At 44.6% G+C, this 20,470-nt stretch overlaps 1 protein-coding gene across 1 annotated transcript; it reads left to right on the top strand.

Moving 5' to 3' along the window:
• The first annotated feature begins 1,358 nt into the window (after positions 1-1,358).
• On the top strand, positions 1,359-4,902 carry snai1a (snail family zinc finger 1a). The gene is made up of 3 exons (XM_023399057.2): positions 1,359-1,644; positions 2,170-2,688; positions 3,427-4,902. Exons 1-3 carry the CDS (start codon positions 1,569-1,571, stop codon positions 3,609-3,611), a joined length of 780 nt encoding a protein of 259 aa, XP_023254825.1. The 5' UTR covers positions 1,359-1,568; the 3' UTR covers positions 3,612-4,902.
• The last annotated feature ends 15,568 nt before the right edge of the window (positions 4,903-20,470 follow it).

Below are 20,470 nucleotides of genomic sequence, written 5' to 3'. Positions count from 1 at the left end.
TTTTTTGACAATCTTTGAAATATGCAAAAGAATAATTTGTTATTTTATTTGTTAAAACTGAAGCCCAGTTTTTTCGTGTGAAAACATGGATGATGTGGATGAAATGGGTATACCAAAGTCTTCATAAAAAGGTTCATAAAAAAAAGTGCAATATATGAATGAAATAGTAGATAAATGTTTAGTAAATGCCTAAAATGAGATTTTGTAAAATCACTGAGTCGAAGCGTTGTCTGTTACTCTGCTTTTAAACAAAATTTAGAGGCCTGCTTAGAGGCCTTCTGCCTTTGGCTTTGATTCATGTACAATCTGAAAGGGAATATGAATGAGTATGAAACGGAAATTTAGGAGTCAAATGATTCTAACAACATTCAAACCATATTTCTAATATCTATTATCGCAAAGATATTAATAGAAACATCCGTTGACCTCGGAGGGCAGATGTAATTTCACATTTGAGACAAGCCTGAAACCCTGCTCTGATTAATTGTGAACATCTGTCATAGACCGCCACCTAGTGTTTCTTAGCATGAACTGGTCATATGTCATTACTCACTTTCTTCCAGAAGATGGTGCAGTTACTCTAATGAGGCTGTTGAAGGCTCTGCAATTGATACAGTGGCAAGTGCATCAGTGTGTCATATTAATAAATGAAGGTGGCAGGTCAAAGGACTGATGATACCGGGACTCCACCAAATGAATAGTCACTTTGTTAAAACATGGCCCAGTCTTATTTCAACCAAAGAAGAGTCAGTACCGTCCTCTTAATTAATTTCACTTTAATGAAAGTTACAATTAGGCTACACATGTAACACCGGTAACTGGCTGTGTGATAAAATGGGCACAGGCCAGTGTCATCCTCACATCCAGACACGCAGGTTAAATTAACTGCAGACTTTGAATTAGTCACGTTAGACTAGACTGACGAATAGTCCAATACAATGGAAGGATGAATGAGTGTATGTTTCTCGGCACATATCGGAAACAACATGAAGTCCTAATACCAGTGTTCACACTATGAGCCCCGGTGTTGTTTTAATCACATTTCCATCCATCCACGTCTGGATAATTGGAGCACACGGTGCCACAGTGTGGGGCTATACTTTATGACACTCACGCGGTCAGTTTCTTACAGTAATTAAAGTCATTTGCTACAGCTCCTTCACCTTTTCTTGTCTGCGGGTCAGCGCCGCTGGATTTCCGTCTTTAAACGCTGTGAGACTCATGTTTTTGTTGTTGTAAAGTGTGTGAGCAGAAAGGCTTCTTCCTGCGCATTTGTGCGGTGATACGGGAGGTGGGGAGGGCCCTCGGGGCGAGCACACCCCTACCGCCTGTGTCAGAGTATTTCAGAACAGAGGCCAGCATTTAGTCATTCTTCATGAAAGCTGCACTCTCAGTTGTCTGCTCAAGTCCACCGTAACTTGTGGACCACAGGAGGATATATCTCTGTTCACCACGGATCCGAGGACCACGGTTTGATCTACTTCTTTATTCTTCGGTGAAACTTTTTGCGTCGTGACCACAGGATAGCCTACTTTTTACGCACAGTTATTTGACGCTAAAAAAGGACAATGCCTCGATCTTTCTTGGTCAAGAAGTACTTCGCCAAACAAAAGCCAAACTACAGTGAACTTGAATGTCAGAATGGTGAGTTGAGAAGTTGTTTTATTCTTGAATGGGTTGTGGAGGCATCTTTACATAAGTGCGCAAACCAGGTTAAAAACAACAAAAAAAAGTTCTCTTGAGTGTATTTGTTCGTTTATAGTAAAATGAAACTACATTTTCTAAGTTGAATGTATTTGTGCCTGGTTCAACTACAAACCAGGCACCTCCCCGTTCAAGTCGGGGCCCGTTAGATGCACTTTCCCCCCTTTCTGCAACCAGACAGAGCACCATTCATGTTACAAGCCCTTGTGAATACGTGGGAGGAAACGGCCCATGAAACCCTCCCATGGCTCCAGCTCCATGCTCAGTAAATGTAGAGAAAAACAAGAATTTACAACCAAAATAGGTACAAACAGAGTATCTGTAGTTGTTGAAAGTATGTGAAGTGTCATTCAAATGGAGAACCTGTTGTCTGTTCTTCTATAATTCAATCAAATGTTACTGAATTGTGGTTTACCGTCCCACACCAGCTCTGTGTTTTAACCATCCTCCTCCCTCTCTTCTCAGACATTTCACTGGAGATATATCCTCTTGCTGAGCTCACATCAGGAGACAACACCTCTGCTGCCACCTGCTTCACAACAGGTCTGGTGTGGGACCTGAGTGTCCTGCCCACCCTCTACCTGCCCACCTCCCAAACAGAGCCCTCTGTTGCCCCAGGCCCCCTGGACCTCAGCTCCCCGTCCAGCCTCAGTAGCAGCGCCAGCAGCAGCGGAGAGGAGGATGAAGGACGCACATCAGACCCCCCCAGCCCCGAACCCGTACACACATATGCCCCTCGCCAGCGGATGAAATGCACTGGCGTTATGGCTCACGTCAGTCCCCCGGAGGAGGAGGAGGAGAGAGAGGCCCCCGTCACAGCAGCCAGGCCAGCCTTCCTCTGCAAACACTGCCCCAAAGAGTACACCAGCCTGGGGGCTCTGAAGATGCACATCCGCTCACACACCCTGCCCTGTGTGTGCACCACCTGTGGAAAGGCTTTCTCCAGGCCGTGGCTGCTGCGCGGCCACATCCGCACACACACAGGTAAGATTTGTGTTTACAGAATTTCTACTTTACACACCCTCCCTCGTCTGCTAAGTTTCCAATTCATGACTGAGGAAATCAGTGTACGTGTTGCAGTAAAACAGTGAATCTACATCTGAGTTGCTGTCATTGTGAGTCACCAGGTCACTCCCTCATCACTGGGGCTGTGAAGTAACCGCGAGGGATATCCATGACAATCAGTTTGATGAGCTCAGCACTTGATCAGCAGACATTGTCACATAGGGAAGCCCTGTGTAGACCCTGTGCTCATTGATCACCCATTGTGTTTAATGTCCCAGCAACAATGACTCGTCAGCTAATTATCTTATCACGGCTGGCTGGGGAAGACGACAAAATAGAGGCACATGAGTGACAAAAGGTTTACATGAGGCCCTGAAGGCTCTCCACTATCTGTGAGCATTTAGTACCTGCAGCAACTTGTCAGAATGCTAATCTCATTTGGCTCTTATTGAATCATGCTAATTCAGTCAGGCTCTGACCCCACCAGCCTACCACGTGCTTCTTCATTATCTCCAGAATGTGTGTGTGTGTTCGTGTGTGTGTTTGTCTGTGTCTGTGTGTGTGTGTGTGTGTGTGTGTGTGTGAGGTGTTAATGGGAAGCTCTTGTGAACTCAGAGGCGCCTGACTGTTGTTACTATGACGTCAGTCGTTATAGCCACATCTAAAGAGAGTACCACTGAAGTCATATGACATGTGTTTACACCCATTTCTGTCCAGGTGAGCGTCCGTTCTCCTGCCCCCACTGCAACCGGGCCTTCGCTGACCGCTCCAACCTGCGGGCTCATCTGCAGACCCACGCCGAGGTGAAAAAGTACCAGTGTGGCGTCTGCTCTCGCACCTTCAGCCGCATGTCATTGCTGCAGAAACACAGCTCCTCGGGGTGCTGCTCCACCACGGTGTGAGACTTCATGGAGAGAGACAGAGGGACCCATTCAGAGCTCAGGGCAGTGGAGGGCCGGTGGACACAGAGAGGGGGTCTACACAAGCCCAGCTGGCCTGTTGATGACCCATAAGGCCACAAACAGCGTGAAATGGCCTGCTTTAAGAGACCTGGAGGGAATCAAGCCTCATTATGGATCTGACTTTACAAGCCTCTTAGCTTCTCTGTTCCATGAAAAAAACAGCTGAGGAGCAGATTTTTTCTTCCAAGTCTTGAGGCTGGACCAAATCTGAACTGAGCAATGCTGACACTCACTTGATATCAGCCCCTTTGTTGCTATTGTGCCCATTCCAAAGACCAAATATGTAGTGAACTCAGAGGGGTAAGAGGTGTTCTTTCCTGTCTCTGTCCTGGTGCCGGCCAACTCAGGATCATGGCCTAGACACAGCTGCTGAGAGGTAGGGGTGCGTGGGTGGAATAAATCTCTCAGCGTGCCTCAAAACACACACGCACACACACACACACACACAACACACACACACACACACACACACACACACACACAAAAGCAAATGCACACACAGCTGTCCCTGGTACTGTGGTGTAGATAGACGAGGTGCTAACAGGTGCTACAGCCATGACCTTCGCCGGTTGATAGCAGGTGACTTCCGATGCCCTTGGTTTGCTTAAGAAAAAAAGAGGAAGCATGTCATCACAAAAGAATGGCATCAGTTAGTCTTTTCCACCAGTGGGGATCCTTTTAAGCTTCTATTTTGACTACATCCAAACCTTGTCTTTAATCTGATAAGTTTCAGAGATAGGAAAAGCTGTTCTGTCTGTTGTTATTTTCCAAAGAAGCTTCATTTTTGCAGCTCCACTGCAACCTGGATGACAATGTAAGCCATGCACTCAAGGTTACCACAGTGTTAATAATACCAGCCAAAGCCATATTTTGTAACTTAAATGAGTTTGTGCCTTCAAATTGTTTTTTTTTACCTCAGTTAGTAGAAAACCATTGATTGCAGTATTAGTGGAAATTAGCACCAAACTGTTTGAAAATGCAATAAGGCTGGGACCAAAGATTTTTAAAGTTTACACCATGAAGACATGGTTTCCTCATATGTGATCAAACCCTGTAAATGGACACTACAAAGATGAATTTTTAACTTTACGAAACAATTTATGGCAGTGTTTTATAGTGCAATGTGCAGATGTGTTATTTCAATTTTGTACTATGCTTGTGTGTTCATCTATTTCTTATAATATGTAATTGATAAATTTTCATTCAATAAAATAATTTATGTTTATTAAAACTTGCCCTGTCATTTGCATTAGTGTAAAAAGTCCACACTGCTACACCTTTATCTCCTTTTTGATATGATGTGGAAATGGGCGCCCTTGATACGTTAGTTATAAAAAGTTCTGGTTGCTCATTAACTGCTCAGCATCATGACATTAGGTGTGGCGCGTGAACTGACCATTGTATTGAAGTAAAATTGCAGATGTGCAGGTGAACACACCATGTGATGGATGGGAACAAATGAATGCACCTGCTTCCAGTTTCCACCTGCCATCTACTTCTCACTGTCACTGTGCAAACACTGCTGGGAATGTGAACGTGAGTGCACGTTTGCATGTACCGTTAAAAGAAAACTTGACTGAAAGTCAACATGTGTTTTCAATCAATCCGAAGATTTAATGTGGATTCATACGTGCTCTCTGTAGCTCTTGAAATGAACCTAAAGTGGAATTCTAGTAAGCTACGTCCATGATTGCAGTGTGTGTGTGTATATTTTTTTCCTCCTCAGGGAGAGTATAACATTCTCCTCTTCCTCCGCCTAGACAGTGAGTCAGAGTCTGCCCAGACTGGAGCTTTAGGTTCCCATGGCTCCTCTTGCTCTCAGTCAGTAAGTCAAGCCACTAGTCAGTCAGTCTGTCAGTGAGTTAGTTGGTGTGCGTGGGCTGAGGCCCAGTCGAGCCAGCACAGAGTGAGGTAAGCTGTTCCACGGCACAGTTCCTTATTTCCCTCTGAGTCAGGGAAATGTGCACACACCATTACCAGCCAGAACCACCACTGTAGGATGTAGCAGTGACTCACCTCACACACTCACTGCTTCAAACATAACGGCTTATACAGATTCTCAAACATCTGTGCACCAACCAGGTCTAATGTGGAACTAATGTGAGAGTTCTTCATTGTGGTTCCTTCTTGGCCATTATGCTCTTGTGTCTTTTACCCAGGATGCTCTTGGATGGATAAAAGGGCCATTAAAATCTCAGCTGTTGGATGTTAGCTCAGTCCTATTTTGATGATGTCAGCTGGTATGTCCAGAAGTGAGTGTGTTAGCTCTGCTGAGACAATAGAAACAAGTCTCTCGTTTACACTTTCCTCTGAAGTTCGCTTGTTGTTTGACCACCTCCAATGATCTTCATCTGTACAGTCTCTCATCACCTCGTTATTGATGAGGTGCCGCGTCTGCAGACTAAGTGAGGGGTTTTAAAAAGAATGTATATTCTTACATATCAACAATTCTGCCCATCTTGAATTCATCTTGCTAGTCTTATGAGGTCAACACTGCAGCAGAGCCACATTTTGCCAGAATAAACTCATACATTTCAAATCTTTGCTGCATCACACGTCGCTGTACTTATTTCTGCCTTTTTATAGAGAAATGAAAACATAACATGCTCCCCTTCTTGTTCCTTGGGGAGAGTGGAGGGTCTGGATCTGAAATCTGAGAGCGTTTTCCTGCTGTGTGCTTTACAGTGCCAGAGCACTCACTGTAATTTACCAAAAGTGGCTGCTATTTATGCCATAAAGCATGTGTTTAACATTCCTGAACCCCACTGTGTTTGTGTATTCCTCGCTCTCTCACTCGCTTGCACTCTCCCACTCACTCTCTGCCTGCTGTATTTCTATTTATGTGTGTGTGTGTGTGTGTGTGTGTGTGTGTGTGTGTGTGTGTGTGTGTGTGTGTGTGTGTGTGTGTCCCTACAGAGCAGCAGCCTTTTCCTTCTTCACAGAAGGATCATCTCTCCCCCTCTGAGACAAGGCCGACAGGAAGTGGGAGTTTACATTGGCCTACTTTACCCAAAAAAGCAGCCCTGGGCCGAGGAGCTGCAGAACTCAAGTGCTGTTTCTGCTGCTGCTGCTGCACTTTGCCAGTGCCAGCGCCATGTCCCATCCCCCCATCAGCTGTCCCACCCATGCTGCTCTTTTAGCCAAGTTTTCGGGGTGGAGTTGGGTGGCCAGGAACTAAAGCGTGGCCTTCGGTGCAGCAGCAGTTTGGTCTCATAGCCTGGGAGACAGGAAGGGGCTGTCAGCATCTCATAAACAGGACTCATCCTGCACTCATGACACACAAGACCTGGAGAGAACACTCCCAGGAACAACCTTCAGACACTTAAACTCCAGACTGTGTTCAGTCTGGTGCTTGTCAATGACCTACTCAAGATGAACCATAACACAGACACTGAATAGGCATAGGCTGACGTTCACACATGTGACTGTCACCTGAAAGTCAGTTGCCATCTTTACTGACACGGTGCAGTCACTTAATAGTTACCTGATTATCAGCAGTGAACAATCCAAATAAAGCGTGACCGCATCGCCATGTTACTTCTAGGACTGCAGAGCTTTTCATTACCCTCTAATGATTTGATGTTAATCACTTTCTCTGTCCAAGTTTGGTGGGAGTCCTTGTCCCTGGAAGATCTTCTGCACCATTGTTGTCTGTCTCTGACACAGTTAAGTTCAGAGTACTGATGTAAATGTCAGAATGCAAAGCTAATTCCTCTCCACTGAGCTGCAAACAGGCCAGAGACACAGCCGCTGCATGTGGTAAATAAGGCCAACAGCGGTAACACCACAAGTATGCTTAATGATGGATTTGATCAGGCTGTGGAGTTGCCCCAAGGCTGCATTGGAGAAGTGGTTGGGTGAGTTAAGGGATGGGGGTAAGGGGTGCATATTAAAGAGTAATGAATCACACACTCAGTCACAGGGTCGCCGGCTATGAATGTGCTCTCTGTTGGTTTTCCTGGAGCCTGGAGTTTACTAACTGATGACGCAGGCTGGACTTGATCAGAGACATGTGTTGCTGCGGACTCGATGCCAGTGAGAAGCATAGCGAGAGAGAGGAGAAGGGGGAGAGGTAGAGGGATGGATGGCGCCTGAGTTCTCTGATGGCTGAGGGCTGATGGGACATGAGAGGAGAAGGAGGGAGAAAATAACCCCAACTTCTACCCTGGGACAGGAAACAAGAGATTCTCAGAGAGTATCCTGACCCAGCTTTCTTAACCATCATTACTCCCAAATTCTTGTGTGGCATCTCGCTAGCTGAGGAGCAGTGTGTGTCTGCTGGACACAAAAGCAACCAGAACAAATCTTCTCCTGACCGTAACAAATGATCATAATGCTAATGTGACTATTTTTAACCGAACGGTGCTCTGAGCTAAATGCTAGCGTCACAATAATAATGCTGTTTAGCGGGTATAGGTACCATGTTCACCGTCTTAGTTAGGTAACATTTTCTAATGAGCAAAGTATACTGGCCTATTTAAAACTTTGACTTCATAGTGGTGCTTTCACTAAAAAACAACAAATGTCAACCTTATGGTGACACTACAGACTTCATGTAATCCCCATCCAGTTACTGAGATATATCAGTCTGGACCAATGTGGTGGACCGACCATAGAGCCACACCGGCCAAAAACATAGAAAGTCACCCTCACATGTTAAGCCTCTACTCGCCTGACAGTGGTGGAAATATCATCTGTTTGCTACGCTGGAATTCACCTGAGCACATTTTCCCAGACAAGGTGCACAAGGACGTTGAGCTGTCGCCGGAGGCTTCGTCAGAGTATTATGAAAGAGGTGATGTAGATTTCTGCCCACCTGTCGGGGCATGTCACAGTGTTACAGTGTGTAAACAGCATCACACTGTACGCTGGGAAACTGATTGTCTCCCCACTGGTTCTTTAGTTTTCAAGTTTTTTAGTTTGTTGAAAGTCACAAACCTGTGTGTGAAAGGGGAGAGCCACCTACTCAGGCAAGCTGGGTCATGCCACGATTAAATGTCTTGCACACATGAATATCACTGACACGAAGGGGATTGCTAATCGAGTCATGATAGAGTGTACACCATGTCATTTCCCATGAAGAGTCTCCCAAGGGCTTGAAGCCACACCAGTATAAGAGATGCATGTTTAGAGCAGCAATAAGAGATTGTCAAAGGCTGAGGTGTCAAGTACTTCCCATTTGTTCAAGCAGAGATCAAAGAAAGTTAAGACATGAGGCAGTGCACCCCAGGAACAGATCAAAACACATAGTAAACACCAACAGTCCACTTCATGTACACAGACACACTCACACACTGATTTACATTCAGCAGCTGTCAAATTGTCATTAATCACCACAGATGCTTTTACACTGTCTCCAACATCCTCTGATGCAAACACACAAACTTAGGTGAACACACAGGCGTACACACCAAGGAGTGCTCTTCTGTGTGGGAGGCCTACGCAGCAGCTGGTTATGATGAAAAACACCCGGCACTCCCACTGACACCCCACAGGCCGTCCCTGTCACTGTGACGCACCGAGGGCTGCTGATTCCCCAAACGGCTCCAAGGCCCCAGAATCTGGAGGAGAGAGATCTATTCATCTGCAGTCCAGCTTTCAAACAACTCCAACTTAACAGAGAGCCAGTTGATTGTGCACAGTTGGTTTCCAAACAATAGACACACACACACACACACACACAAACACGCACACACACACACACACACACACACACACACACACACACACACATACAAACACACACAAACAGACACACACACACTCACTCACTCGCACAATCCCAAATCTATGCACGCACACAGACTCATGCGCACAGTCCTGCACATGTTGAAGCCATTATCCTGTTGCTTGTTAAGTCATTACTCTATAGCTTGTTATTTTCTCAAGCAAGAGAAAGCAATCTATCCACAAAGGAGTGCTGAGAGATTTGCCACCCGACTGAGCCTTGGGATATGGGAAGTTACCCTGAAATTTGAGGAATGCGGTGAGGTCTGAAACTTAAGAAACAGAAAAAAAAAATCATCTTCTGGAACAGAGAAGTTTGTTTCCCGGAGTCTCTGAGTTGTAGCTGCAGCCAAGAGTGTTTGAGATATCCACAGGGAGGGAGTATTATAGACATTACTGATGACAGTGCAGAAAAGTTTCAGTCCACCAATGGGACATGGAGGAACTGACATAGTCCGAGAGCTTTGACATATTCATGGTGGATCTCAGACATCTGGTTTCCATTTCCCTCCTCTCCCAAGACAGTGAGTGCTGGCAGCGGGGCTTTTCAATGAAATCGTCTATTCCACTTCCTGTGCTATCAGTTTAGCATAAGTGTGTGCAGCACAAAGGGTAATGAAAGTGATGCTCAGCACATAGGCAGTTATTAAAGTGCACTGCAATGCTTTCCTAGAGGGTTTTTTTTTCTTTTTTTTTTTAGCGCCCCACCCCCCAAACCCTGACGCCACCCTCCGGGTTTATTAGCAGGAACACCCCATGAGCGGCCATTTTCACAGCATCCTCTCCACTCTGCTCCACACTAGCAAAAACCTGCGAGCCAGCACACTCTCACCACGCTGCTAATGAGTGACACATGCCCCCTAGCTCCGCTGCTGACACCTAAGATCAAAGCCCTGGAAGAGAAGGTTCAAACCCAGATCCCTTCATCTCCCTACCCACCTCCTCTTTGTCACCCACGCGATATGTCTGAGGGCAGCCAAATGGTGATACACCTGTCCTTGCTACAGTTAACACGAGCAGTGGCGGAGGTGGCTGTCTTGTGCTTCCATTCACAGGACCAATGTCAGGAGCGAAGTAATGTGTATTCCAGCTGTGGGTGATAAGAGATCAGATAACACCATCCAGATATGTTGCATGTCAAAGTGAGAGACATAGATGAGACGCTGTGCACAGTCAAAACTATTCATCTGCTCTAAATCCTGTGGGTGGATAGATTAAGGCAGGAAACAGAATTGTGGAAACCTGATTGCAAAAGTCTGGATCGACACTGAATCTCTCACTCCATGATCCCTCCAGTCCGCTTCATTAAATCAATTGCTTCACCCATCTCCAGCTGAAATATTGTCCGAGCAGTTTCCATACTGCTGAAGGGCGTCGAGAACAGAGCTGGTAGACAGGAGAGGGAGGAGAGGGGGAGCTAGCCAGGGCAAAGGCAGGAAATCCCAATGCAGCATGAACTATTTTCCTCCATAGTTCCACCAGAACAGCTCTTTGTACCAGTCCCCCGCCCCCCCTCTATCGGGCCTCTGTCTCTGACAACCATCCAGTGCTGTTCTATGAGGCAACCGCACCACTACCACCACCACCACCACTGTGGAAAAAAAACAATCCAAACCTCTGTCACACACACACACACACACACACACACATGTGTGCGCAGTACACTCGTGGGCTGTTACTCAGCAGTGCTGGGGGTTGTGGAGTGGGGATCAAAAGCTTGGGGTTCCCCTCCAACTCAGTCCAAAGTCCCACTGTGGTTAGGCTATAGACAGAGAGGCACCTTACTTTACACAGAGACCCCAAATGCCAAAAACATTCAAGTGTACAAAAGAAGACGCACACAGCTGCACTGAAAACGCTTCCTTTCCTTCTACACAAATTCAACACAGGAGGAAAACGATCTGTAGCAAATCAAGGCCCTTTTTCTTTCTCGTTCTTCTCATCAAACATTCCTTGGCAGGAACTCTCAATCCCCTCACAGTATCACTTGATCATCGAGGACACACATGCTCTTCATGTGACTCCAATGAAGAGATGGCTCTGCAGAGGGATATCGCAACAAAACTCAGTTCTGTCCGGGACTCTCATTTCACAGTGACACACATTCCTTTTCATTAAGACTGAACGGTTGGAGGAATGAGAGAAATTCAGGTCAGTGACACTTGTGAAGAACCAGGAAGGCAAATATCAGCAATTGACTCCCTGCCACTGCAAAATACCCACTGAATATGTGTTTCCATATTGCAACATCAAATCCAGACACAGTGCTGATTTGTTGCAGAGCCAGAACTAGGCCTGTGATTGACTTGAATTTATTTTATGCAGCAATGAGACCCCATGCAAAGACCGAGAGGCCTCCAAAAAGCCCGTAACGGGACAAATTCAAGGCTGTTGAAGAGGCAAGTGTGAGTATATAGTGGGTGGGAGTAGAAAAGGCACCTTGCAACAGCTGGTCTGAATTATCCATGGGGTCGGGGGTAGTCGGCTCGAGGAGGCGGAGGGGAGGCGTGGAGACTCCTGGCGCCAGGATCGGGCCAGCAGGTCAGGGAGGATGACGATTACCAAAATACTAGCAGGCAGCATAGCCCTGCAGAGAGGGGGTGTTCCTGGCTCACACCGCTCACAGTTACAGGATGGGCAGACGAGGGGACGACTGTGGGGGGAGAGTGTGTGTGTGTGTGTGTGTGTGTGTGTGTGTGTGTGTGTGTGTGACAGAAAGAGGGACGCTCCTACTTCCACTTCCTATGAGATAGACCCTTCCTGTCATTGAGAAACACCATGTTAATGACTGTTAGGTGTAATGACCTTTATGAGAGAACACAACCAGACGAGTGTAATAGGGTTTATATGAGCCTGACACTGACTTTATTATATAAATGAATCCTTTTATTTAGTAAAATGTAGCTTTTGTTTTGTTCTTGGTGGAAAACCACACAGTGCAACCAGCTGCTTGCAAGGTGCAGTTCACTCATAAGGCTCCTTTTGTGCCTCCTCTCAGACTGACCTGACCACATGTGTACAAACTGAAATCTGTGACGTTACTGGTGGCATATAGAAGCATGGCTCCCTCTGCTGGTGGAGGTGCAACACTGAACGTGTCCGTGATCATGAAGATGATGAAATATTCATTTCACAGCAGGAAAAATGTTTGTCCTTTGTTCTGTCTATATACAATTAACAAGAAGCCAATAAACTAAGTTTTATAGTAATTATAAAATGTATTTCATTATTCATTATACATTTACTTCAGTGGGTTAATGCAAAAAGTAATCTTACAGATATAAGTCAAGTTTCTTTAAGGAATCTTCTTATTCTTTAAACAAGGCATTGCTTGTGTCATTGTGATGGGTTTAGTCATTGTGACCAATCCACTTTCATCAACTTTATTAAATTAAACTCAAAAAGCTGAATCGAATAAGCCTTTTTGGTCGATGTAAACAAAACTCAAACAGGATATTGATAGTAATTTTGTTTTCTTCATAGATACAGCACTGCATGTGCTTCACCTAGCCTAATATCACTTTCAACACTACCCGTATAATCCCTAACAAAATAAAACTGTAAAACTGTTATAGTATGAAACTGAACACTGTTAAACATCGTCCAGTGACTGCACTCCGGACGTGGCCTGAGGGGTCTTAACCATCTTATTGCTGATAAGGAGGAGACTTCAAATCAAATCAGTGGGCATCACTGGCACTGGAGACAAAACCTTTCATTACATCTGGATCAACATTTGTCTCAGATCTAAGGTCTAGCTGAACTGAAAAGAAAAACTACAGTGGATACAGCTGTAAGGTGTTTTTCAGCATACTGAGGGAAAGCTGGAGTAAAACCTCCCAAGATTTAACCACAGACCTCCTCTTTTTCAACAGGCCATTGGTCTTGTTTGAATCCTAGTTCGGGGTCAAAGGTCACACCCTTATGATATCAATATCAAGTATCCATTTCACGTCACTATTCTTTTGTTACAGTAAACCACGTATTCAACTTCAGGTAAAGCTGGAAACAGGACAATTTAACATTCACATAATATAACATCCACAGTCACTCACACCTGCAGAGATGAATCATTGAAACACCATGTATGATTTTCTCTTGAAATGAAAGAAAGAAAATGTATATGTGAAAACTTTTAAGGTGCAACTGCTTTAGCATATTCTATTCAGAACCAGAGGGTTAATAAAAAATAATGGTATAGTGTTGGCTTTTGAGCCAAGTCATTCATATTTTGAAGTCACAGACACTTCTCCTCTCCCAAAACAAGAACACATCATTTACTTTTCTCCTTTTTAAAACTTAAAGTTATTAATTTCCCAAGGTCATGAATACCCTTGTGTTTCAGGATATCAATAAACCAACAATAATACATTAAATGTGAGATGTGCCATAAAGGTTGCCATTTCAAAGGCCTCAGATAAAATGGGGACATGTGATTACAGCCCCGTGGCAGTAGAGGGCAGCATTGATCAGAATCACTTTAGCTTCCACCAAAAGGGCAAATTTGTTGCACAGTTTTAATCCTGTTTTATCTGACATGTAGTCATAATAAACAATGACCTACTCTCTCAGTAGTAAATATTGGCCTCCTCACACAAGTCTTACATTTTAATTCTGCTGATTCAGAGTCGTTCATGTCTGTTCTTGTGTCAACCACAGGTAAGAGGACTCCTTCTGAGACTTCAGCCTCTGATGTTCACACTATTCTGGTACTGCCAATTAGGAGATGACAACAGACTGCTAACACACTGTCGTATTGTGCGCTAAATTCAGTGTGAGAGAAGAGGAGGACTGAGACACACACACACACTGCCAGCTGCCCAAGTGTCTGGCCTGCTGCCGGGGAGTAGCACTTCTATGAATGGCAGTCTGATCTTTCTGTTACGTCTCGGAGAGCGAAGCAGGAGCGCAAGGCTCTCCCTTAGGACTCTCTTCACCTGCTCCTGCTCCAGCTTCTTACTGCTCAACATCCTGGGGCCCCACATAGCTCCCACTAGCTGTTAAATGTTGGCAGGATAGGAGGTTACAGGAGGCACGGAGGCTGATGCCCTCTGCTGGCTGAAACAAAAACAGAGTCAAGCTACAAATCACTGCGTTGCTGAGTGGTCTGAAGTTCAAATGTTCTATATAATGCACACACGGACAAAAAGAAACTTGAATAATGGACTGTCGTTAATGTTATGACAGAGAATGGCAGGAGCATCAATGGAGGCCACTACAGTAAGTCTGAGCTCTCATGCGGATGAAAGAAACACTACATGTAGTTCACAGTTCTGTGACTATGTTACCGTCATTTTAAAAGAATATTTCTTTCTTTGCTGTTTTGTCTTTGAAAACCTCACTGGTTTATTGGACTGTCGACAGTAAAAACAGAAATACATAAACATGTGGAAAAAAAACTCCTGAAGCCAGAATGCTTTGGTAAACCAGGCTTTAACCAGGATCTAAATCCATATTTGATTTTCAGACCCCTACACATTCACATCCACATCACACAGTTTACCAAAGTTTTTGTTTACATTGCGTATTTTATTTGACATTATTGAAAGTAGAAGACGGCACCATAAAGTCCACCAGTTACACTGTGTAAGGATCCAGGCATGAAGGTGATGTCACACCACCAACAAAACAACTCAATAAATACCCATACGATCAATAAATACCCTTACGATAAAGAAATACCCTTACCATCCCAGTGGGATCACTCCATGTCAAACATCCAAAACACAAAAATGATCAAGGAACAACTACTATGTATATGTGTGCAGAAAATGACCAAATTATTTTATCTGTCTCACATCTGATGTTTGCTCTTGCAAAAACAATTTTTTTAGCAAGGTCGTTGCAAGGTCGTGCATGTTGTCTCCATCTCCTCATCTGACCAAACACATCACACAATGTTTACGTTCACATCTTCCCTCTGTATGAGAGACCTGTCCTCTCTCTCTGTCTCTCTCTGATGTCTGCCTGTTCTGTGTTCAGTAGCTGTAGAAAATGTGTTTGAGAAATGATAGAAAAACAGTTTTGCCTCTAAACTAAAACATGTATTAAATTGCACTAAGATGTGAGAAGGAACATGTTACTATTCAAATTTAAAGATGTATCTGTTACCAGTTTTATGACCTTCATATTCCTGGAAACATAAAACTTTGATGATGTTTGGAAGCTGTCTTTAATATCTTGCATGTGAAGGTTTGCGTGATGAGCATGTTAATGAACATGAGTCATACATTCAAAAGAGAAAAGCAGAAAAACAGTTTGTCAGTGGATCAATTGGAGACAACTGGACTTGTTTAAATGAATTTTGAATAAATGAACTATAGAGTTGTATACAGTGTTTTGAAAGTTATGATTTCCATTAGCTGATTGTGAAAATGATTGAAACAGAGAAAATGGACACGGCCTGCAGAGACACATTTCTCAACTACTTATTAATACTCACACATTCAGACTTGATGGTAAATTAGAAAGTAAAGGATGAGACTTTCTCACTGCACAGCAAGCTATCAAATCCTATCAGAGCAGGGGTGTCCTTCTCTACCTGATCTCCTTGCACTTATTCAGTAGATTTAGTACTTAATACTTACCCCAAGGTCTCCTTCTGCACTGAAGGTCTAGTGTTGTTCCTCACTTGTAAGTCGCTTTGGATAAAAGCATTTCCCACATGAGTAAATGTAAATGTAAAATCATAAACCATGAGGCCTGCAGTTATAAATGTTAAAAAGTCATGAATACAGGTTTGTCCCCACTTCAATAACACATCATCTGTGCACTGCATATTTGTAAGTGCTCTGCAGCATTTATCCATGAGGTGCAGTCATGGAACAACTTGATGGGTTTCGGATGAATTAAGGAGACAGATGAAGTTATATTGGAAGAGTGGTCATCGTTGTCAAGCCTTAATAAATGAATTATTGAACATTTAATAGACTATTATTGGCCTCACTTTGGCTACATAACTCTGAGAGCTGAGCCACAGGTCTCCTCGGGTCTCCGTTCATGTGAGTCTGTCTCAGATCTGTGTCAGTTTGCTTGGATTCTGCCCAGCAACCGACTAATTGAACTCACAATTTGATGGTGTAACACGTGTCGGTTGCGTCTCTCTCTCTCCCTCTCTCCCTGGTTATGAGCAGTTGCCATGGGCAACAGGTAATGCTGTCTCCCGTGGCAGAGGTGTATGCATGAATGCATGTGCACGAGTGTATAAAGGAAATATACGAGGGCTTGGAGCCTGTGTAAACTGTGAAAGAGCTGCCACGCGGCTCGCTGAAATGCCTCTCATTGTGACAGCAGCTCTGTCTAAACAGCAATTATGGTCAGAGGCCGAGCACTGCCACCTGCATCCCTTGAGATCTTTAACAGACCCCCAATGGTACTGACAGTAAATTAGGTGAAGCTATGTCTACCCTGACAGTGAGATGCTGTAGGTCACTAACTGAAGGTCTTTCCAGGCAGCTAGACAGGCTTCCCTTCCAAGTCTATTTAAAGTCAAGCAGAGCAACTGAAGTCATGGCCCGCTGTTTAGAAACAGTGATTTCATTGGAACTTAAATACGAGAGATTAAAAACATGGAGGAGTGTCTTTGTGTGAATCTGTGGTAGAAATGTGTCTGACATCAGTGGTGTGGCAGTAAAACACGAGGTACTTGAAATCTGGTCAGTAATCACCGTGCAGGGAACAACCATCAGTATAAAAAAAAAAATCAACTAGTTTTCACAAATGTGGCAACAATTTTTTTGTTGGATATTTTGTATTACATCATGGTAACTTTATCTACGAAGACCAACAGCAAACAATTTACTCAGAAAGATCTGTGTCAGTCTACAAAGCTGCCCAAGCACAAATAAAAACAGTGTAGCTGTGTTTACGCTACATCTTCATGTCCATCATTACAAATCACACAACAATTCATGTCTCCTTGCTGTGGGTTGTTCATCATTGTGTGTTTAAAGGAGGCCTTTGAGCCCCTGAGTGATGTGACTAAGTGTCTGTGCAGCCTTGTTAACTCTTTGCTTCTGCTTTACTGGGCAGGAGGGGGCTGCAGCGGGGGTCTCACTGGGATCCTGGAGTGCGTCAGATTGTCTGCGAGCCTGTGTTTGGATAAGGCAGCATGCCCATTGTCTCTGATGCCCCAGCTGGGCCGAGGTATGCCTCCATGCTCCTGAAATAGAAGGACAGCTGAGGGCTGCCATGCATACTGAGGGCAGGGCTGGCCGGGCAGGCCGGGCCCACTGACCCAGACCACAACTTAGCACAATGAGAGACAGGGCATTGTCTGGAGCCAGAGGCTAATAGCTGAGGTATCAAACCCCCCGAAAGGCTCGCTAAAAGACTGATTAAGTCTCCTGCATGTTATTATTGCCTGTGTATGGGTGGATGACAGGGGGGTGGAGTGGGTGTGGAATTGAGTAATTGAGGCTTTGGACTGTGTTTGTGCCACGCGTCAGCCCGTCTCCACTCTGATGAACCGATGGCTAAGACCTGAGCCCACACAGTTGCTGCAAGGTATTGTGGGCAGGCACAAGGCGATTACAGAAATATCCACCAGCGATGAATGCTTTGATCCAAAATGAAACGCTGCTTCAACGCCCATTTTTAGGTCACTGCTATAGAGCGAGATAGTTACCTTAATATTCGCTCTGTCAAGCAGCAGCTCTCAAAAACAGCAGAAAACCACCTGCAGAAGGAAAGGAGGGAATAAAAGAGACCAACGAGACAATATACAAAAACAAAATGCACATTTTTAAAAGATTTTATGATATTGTGATATAAAAGGATATTAAAAGATGCACAGATTTGGCTTCTCTGAGAGTTTGGATTGACAGAATACATATATTTATATATATAGTACATAGAGTGAGAGAATATTTTTTCCCCTCTTTTGACTCCATTGTTTCTGATGAACAGTCCCACCTGTGCACAGACTGAACATGGAGAGGGATGTATCCGCGTTGTGTGCGATTAAACACGGCTGAGAGAGACTGCAGTCATAATTCCCAATCTCTGTCCATCTCGCTGCCTAAGCCTGCTGGCATTTGATGCATGATGATCTAAAACAACTGTGACCGACCCCCAGATCAAGTCTTGATGCCCAATATGTCGGCTCCTCACTAGCACATCACCAAACAGTCAGTTGGCCAATCCCCAAGGATGAACTGAGGACTCAGTACCAACATTTCAGGGCTGAGGCCTACAGCTGGACATCAGTTTGATCCTGTTATATAGGAAGGTAATTCAAAGCTGCACAAATGTCCAATAATCAAAACATGAGCATTAATGAGGCTGGCCACATTAGGGTCTAAATGATTTTGAGGAACACTGGGGACGTAAGGAGAGCTGTTGCTGTGAGAAGTCAGCTGTTGCAGTGGGCTGCAGTATAGCAGTGCAGAGAGATGTGCTGGGGGACGACTCCAGCACCGCATGCGCTTCACTATGTGTTTGTGTGTGTGTGTTTACGTGCCGGGGTATGTGAACTTATTTAAAGCCAGCGGCTCTGGGGACTTTGGGATTCATCTCCTCCTCATGTGTTATCAGCATGCCAGCTTTTCAAATGGTGCACCGAGTGACATAGTACATAAACCAGCCTCTGCCTCTGAAGAACCCCTTATCCCAGAATAGCTCAGGCCCGCTCTATCTAACTGATGCCCAAGAAAGTTTCAGCCATCACGGAAACACCTCTCAGTCTGCCACAGGAACAGATAGCAGTGTCAACAAAAATGGCTGCCCCATCTTTTCTTGTTTCTCTGTGTGTGAGTGTGGAGAGACAAGAGCGTAAACTCTTCTTATCATATAACAGGTAGGCCTACCACCTCTTTGTTTGTAAAGGTTACGGCGTCTTCGTTGGCTGTCGATGGTCATCTTCAGTTTATCTACGTGGCGTTTGCAGAATTGGGCGCAGCCAACAGTTAACAGTCAATCTCCGTATCAGGAATGCTGGACTCTGGCTTTGTCTATTCTGAGAAACTCTGGTCCCCTTTCCCTCCCCCCGTGCTGCACTGTCACCCTGCTCTCATACCAGGCACCAACCTCTCCCCTTGCTCTGAAGGTCAGATCTGGTGGAGCCAGAGTGGGAGAGGCATAGCGCCTATGCCAGAATTACTGGATACACAAAATTACAACAGCTACGTGTGACAACATAACACAGTGTGCTGTCAGTGGACAGTTACCAGGATACTTAACATTTTCATCTGAGGCCCAAGGTGTTAAAGCTCTAGATGTTTCTGGCTATGACTACAGAGAAACAATATAAGAAGAAACTAAAAGTACATTTTGAATATTTCATCACAGCTTTAGTCTGATCCGTCACTCATGTGAATTTGTTTTAAATTCATATATGAGGCACTTTATTTTTCTGGTAGGAGCCACACGCCATGTTTCTCGCTATTAATATGATGTTGTGTATTTATAGTAGCATGTTTAATGCCACACAGCTCCTGAAATAATCTCTTCTAAGGTTGCATCCTCTGTGGCCACACACAATAGCAAACATCCCTGTTGGCACTTAACAACACAAAAGCTGCAGGGTTATTACTTAGAGGCCAACATGAGTTCATGAGCATCAAAGTCACCTAAAGTGGAGCGACTTCATTAGTGTTTATCGGGAGGTTGAAGGTGGATAAACACAATAACCCACTTCTAGATATGTACTGAAGAGCACTGGCTCTAACTTTTTTTTTCTTTTATCATGCAAATCATTTAACGGTTTCCCTGTGAAAAATCAAAAAAATGTCCAGGTTTTGTTGCCAGGTGTTGACACAAATCATTGTTCTGGTAGAGGCAATGATGCACTGCCCTTCAAAATCTATGGAGTGAAAAAATTCCCCCCTACGGGGATGCTCCTAATGCAACACTCTCCCACTCCCTCGCAGTGTGTACAGTGCACAAAATAACTGGGATACAAAAATAGCCGGCTTGGGTTTAGCGCAATGACAAAAACGTAGCTTTCCTTTTGTGTCAATTGAGACAGGCGCTCAGCACCAATAGGCGTCGGAGGAGGTGGCATATGCTAATGAGGGACAAATGTCCACTGACCGTGACCTTGAGGAGCACAGTATAAAGCAGGGCACATCTCA

The sequence above is a fragment of the Seriola lalandi genome, unplaced genomic scaffold (assembly GCF_002814215.2).
Source record: "Seriola lalandi dorsalis isolate HSWRI2012SDOR001 ecotype SW California unplaced genomic scaffold, Sedor1 jcf7180002050280, whole genome shotgun sequence".
Lineage (NCBI taxonomy): Eukaryota > Metazoa > Chordata > Actinopteri > Carangiformes > Carangidae > Seriola > Seriola lalandi.
Note: the sequence above shows the minus strand (reverse complement) of the source record. Positions and strands in the feature narration are given on the sequence as shown.

Excerpts from the sequence above, each read along its gene's own strand:
- snai1a (XM_023399057.2), top strand. The coding sequence starts at position 1,569 with ATGCCTCGATCTTTCTTGGTCAAGAAGTACTTCGCCAAACAAAAGCCA. Across the intron at positions 1,645-2,169 it reads TGAACTTGAATGTCAGAATG|ACATTTCACTGGAGATATAT; the intron begins GTGAGTTGAGAA and ends CTCTCTTCTCAG. Across the intron at positions 2,689-3,426 it reads CCACATCCGCACACACACAG|GTGAGCGTCCGTTCTCCTGC; the intron begins GTAAGATTTGTG and ends ATTTCTGTCCAG.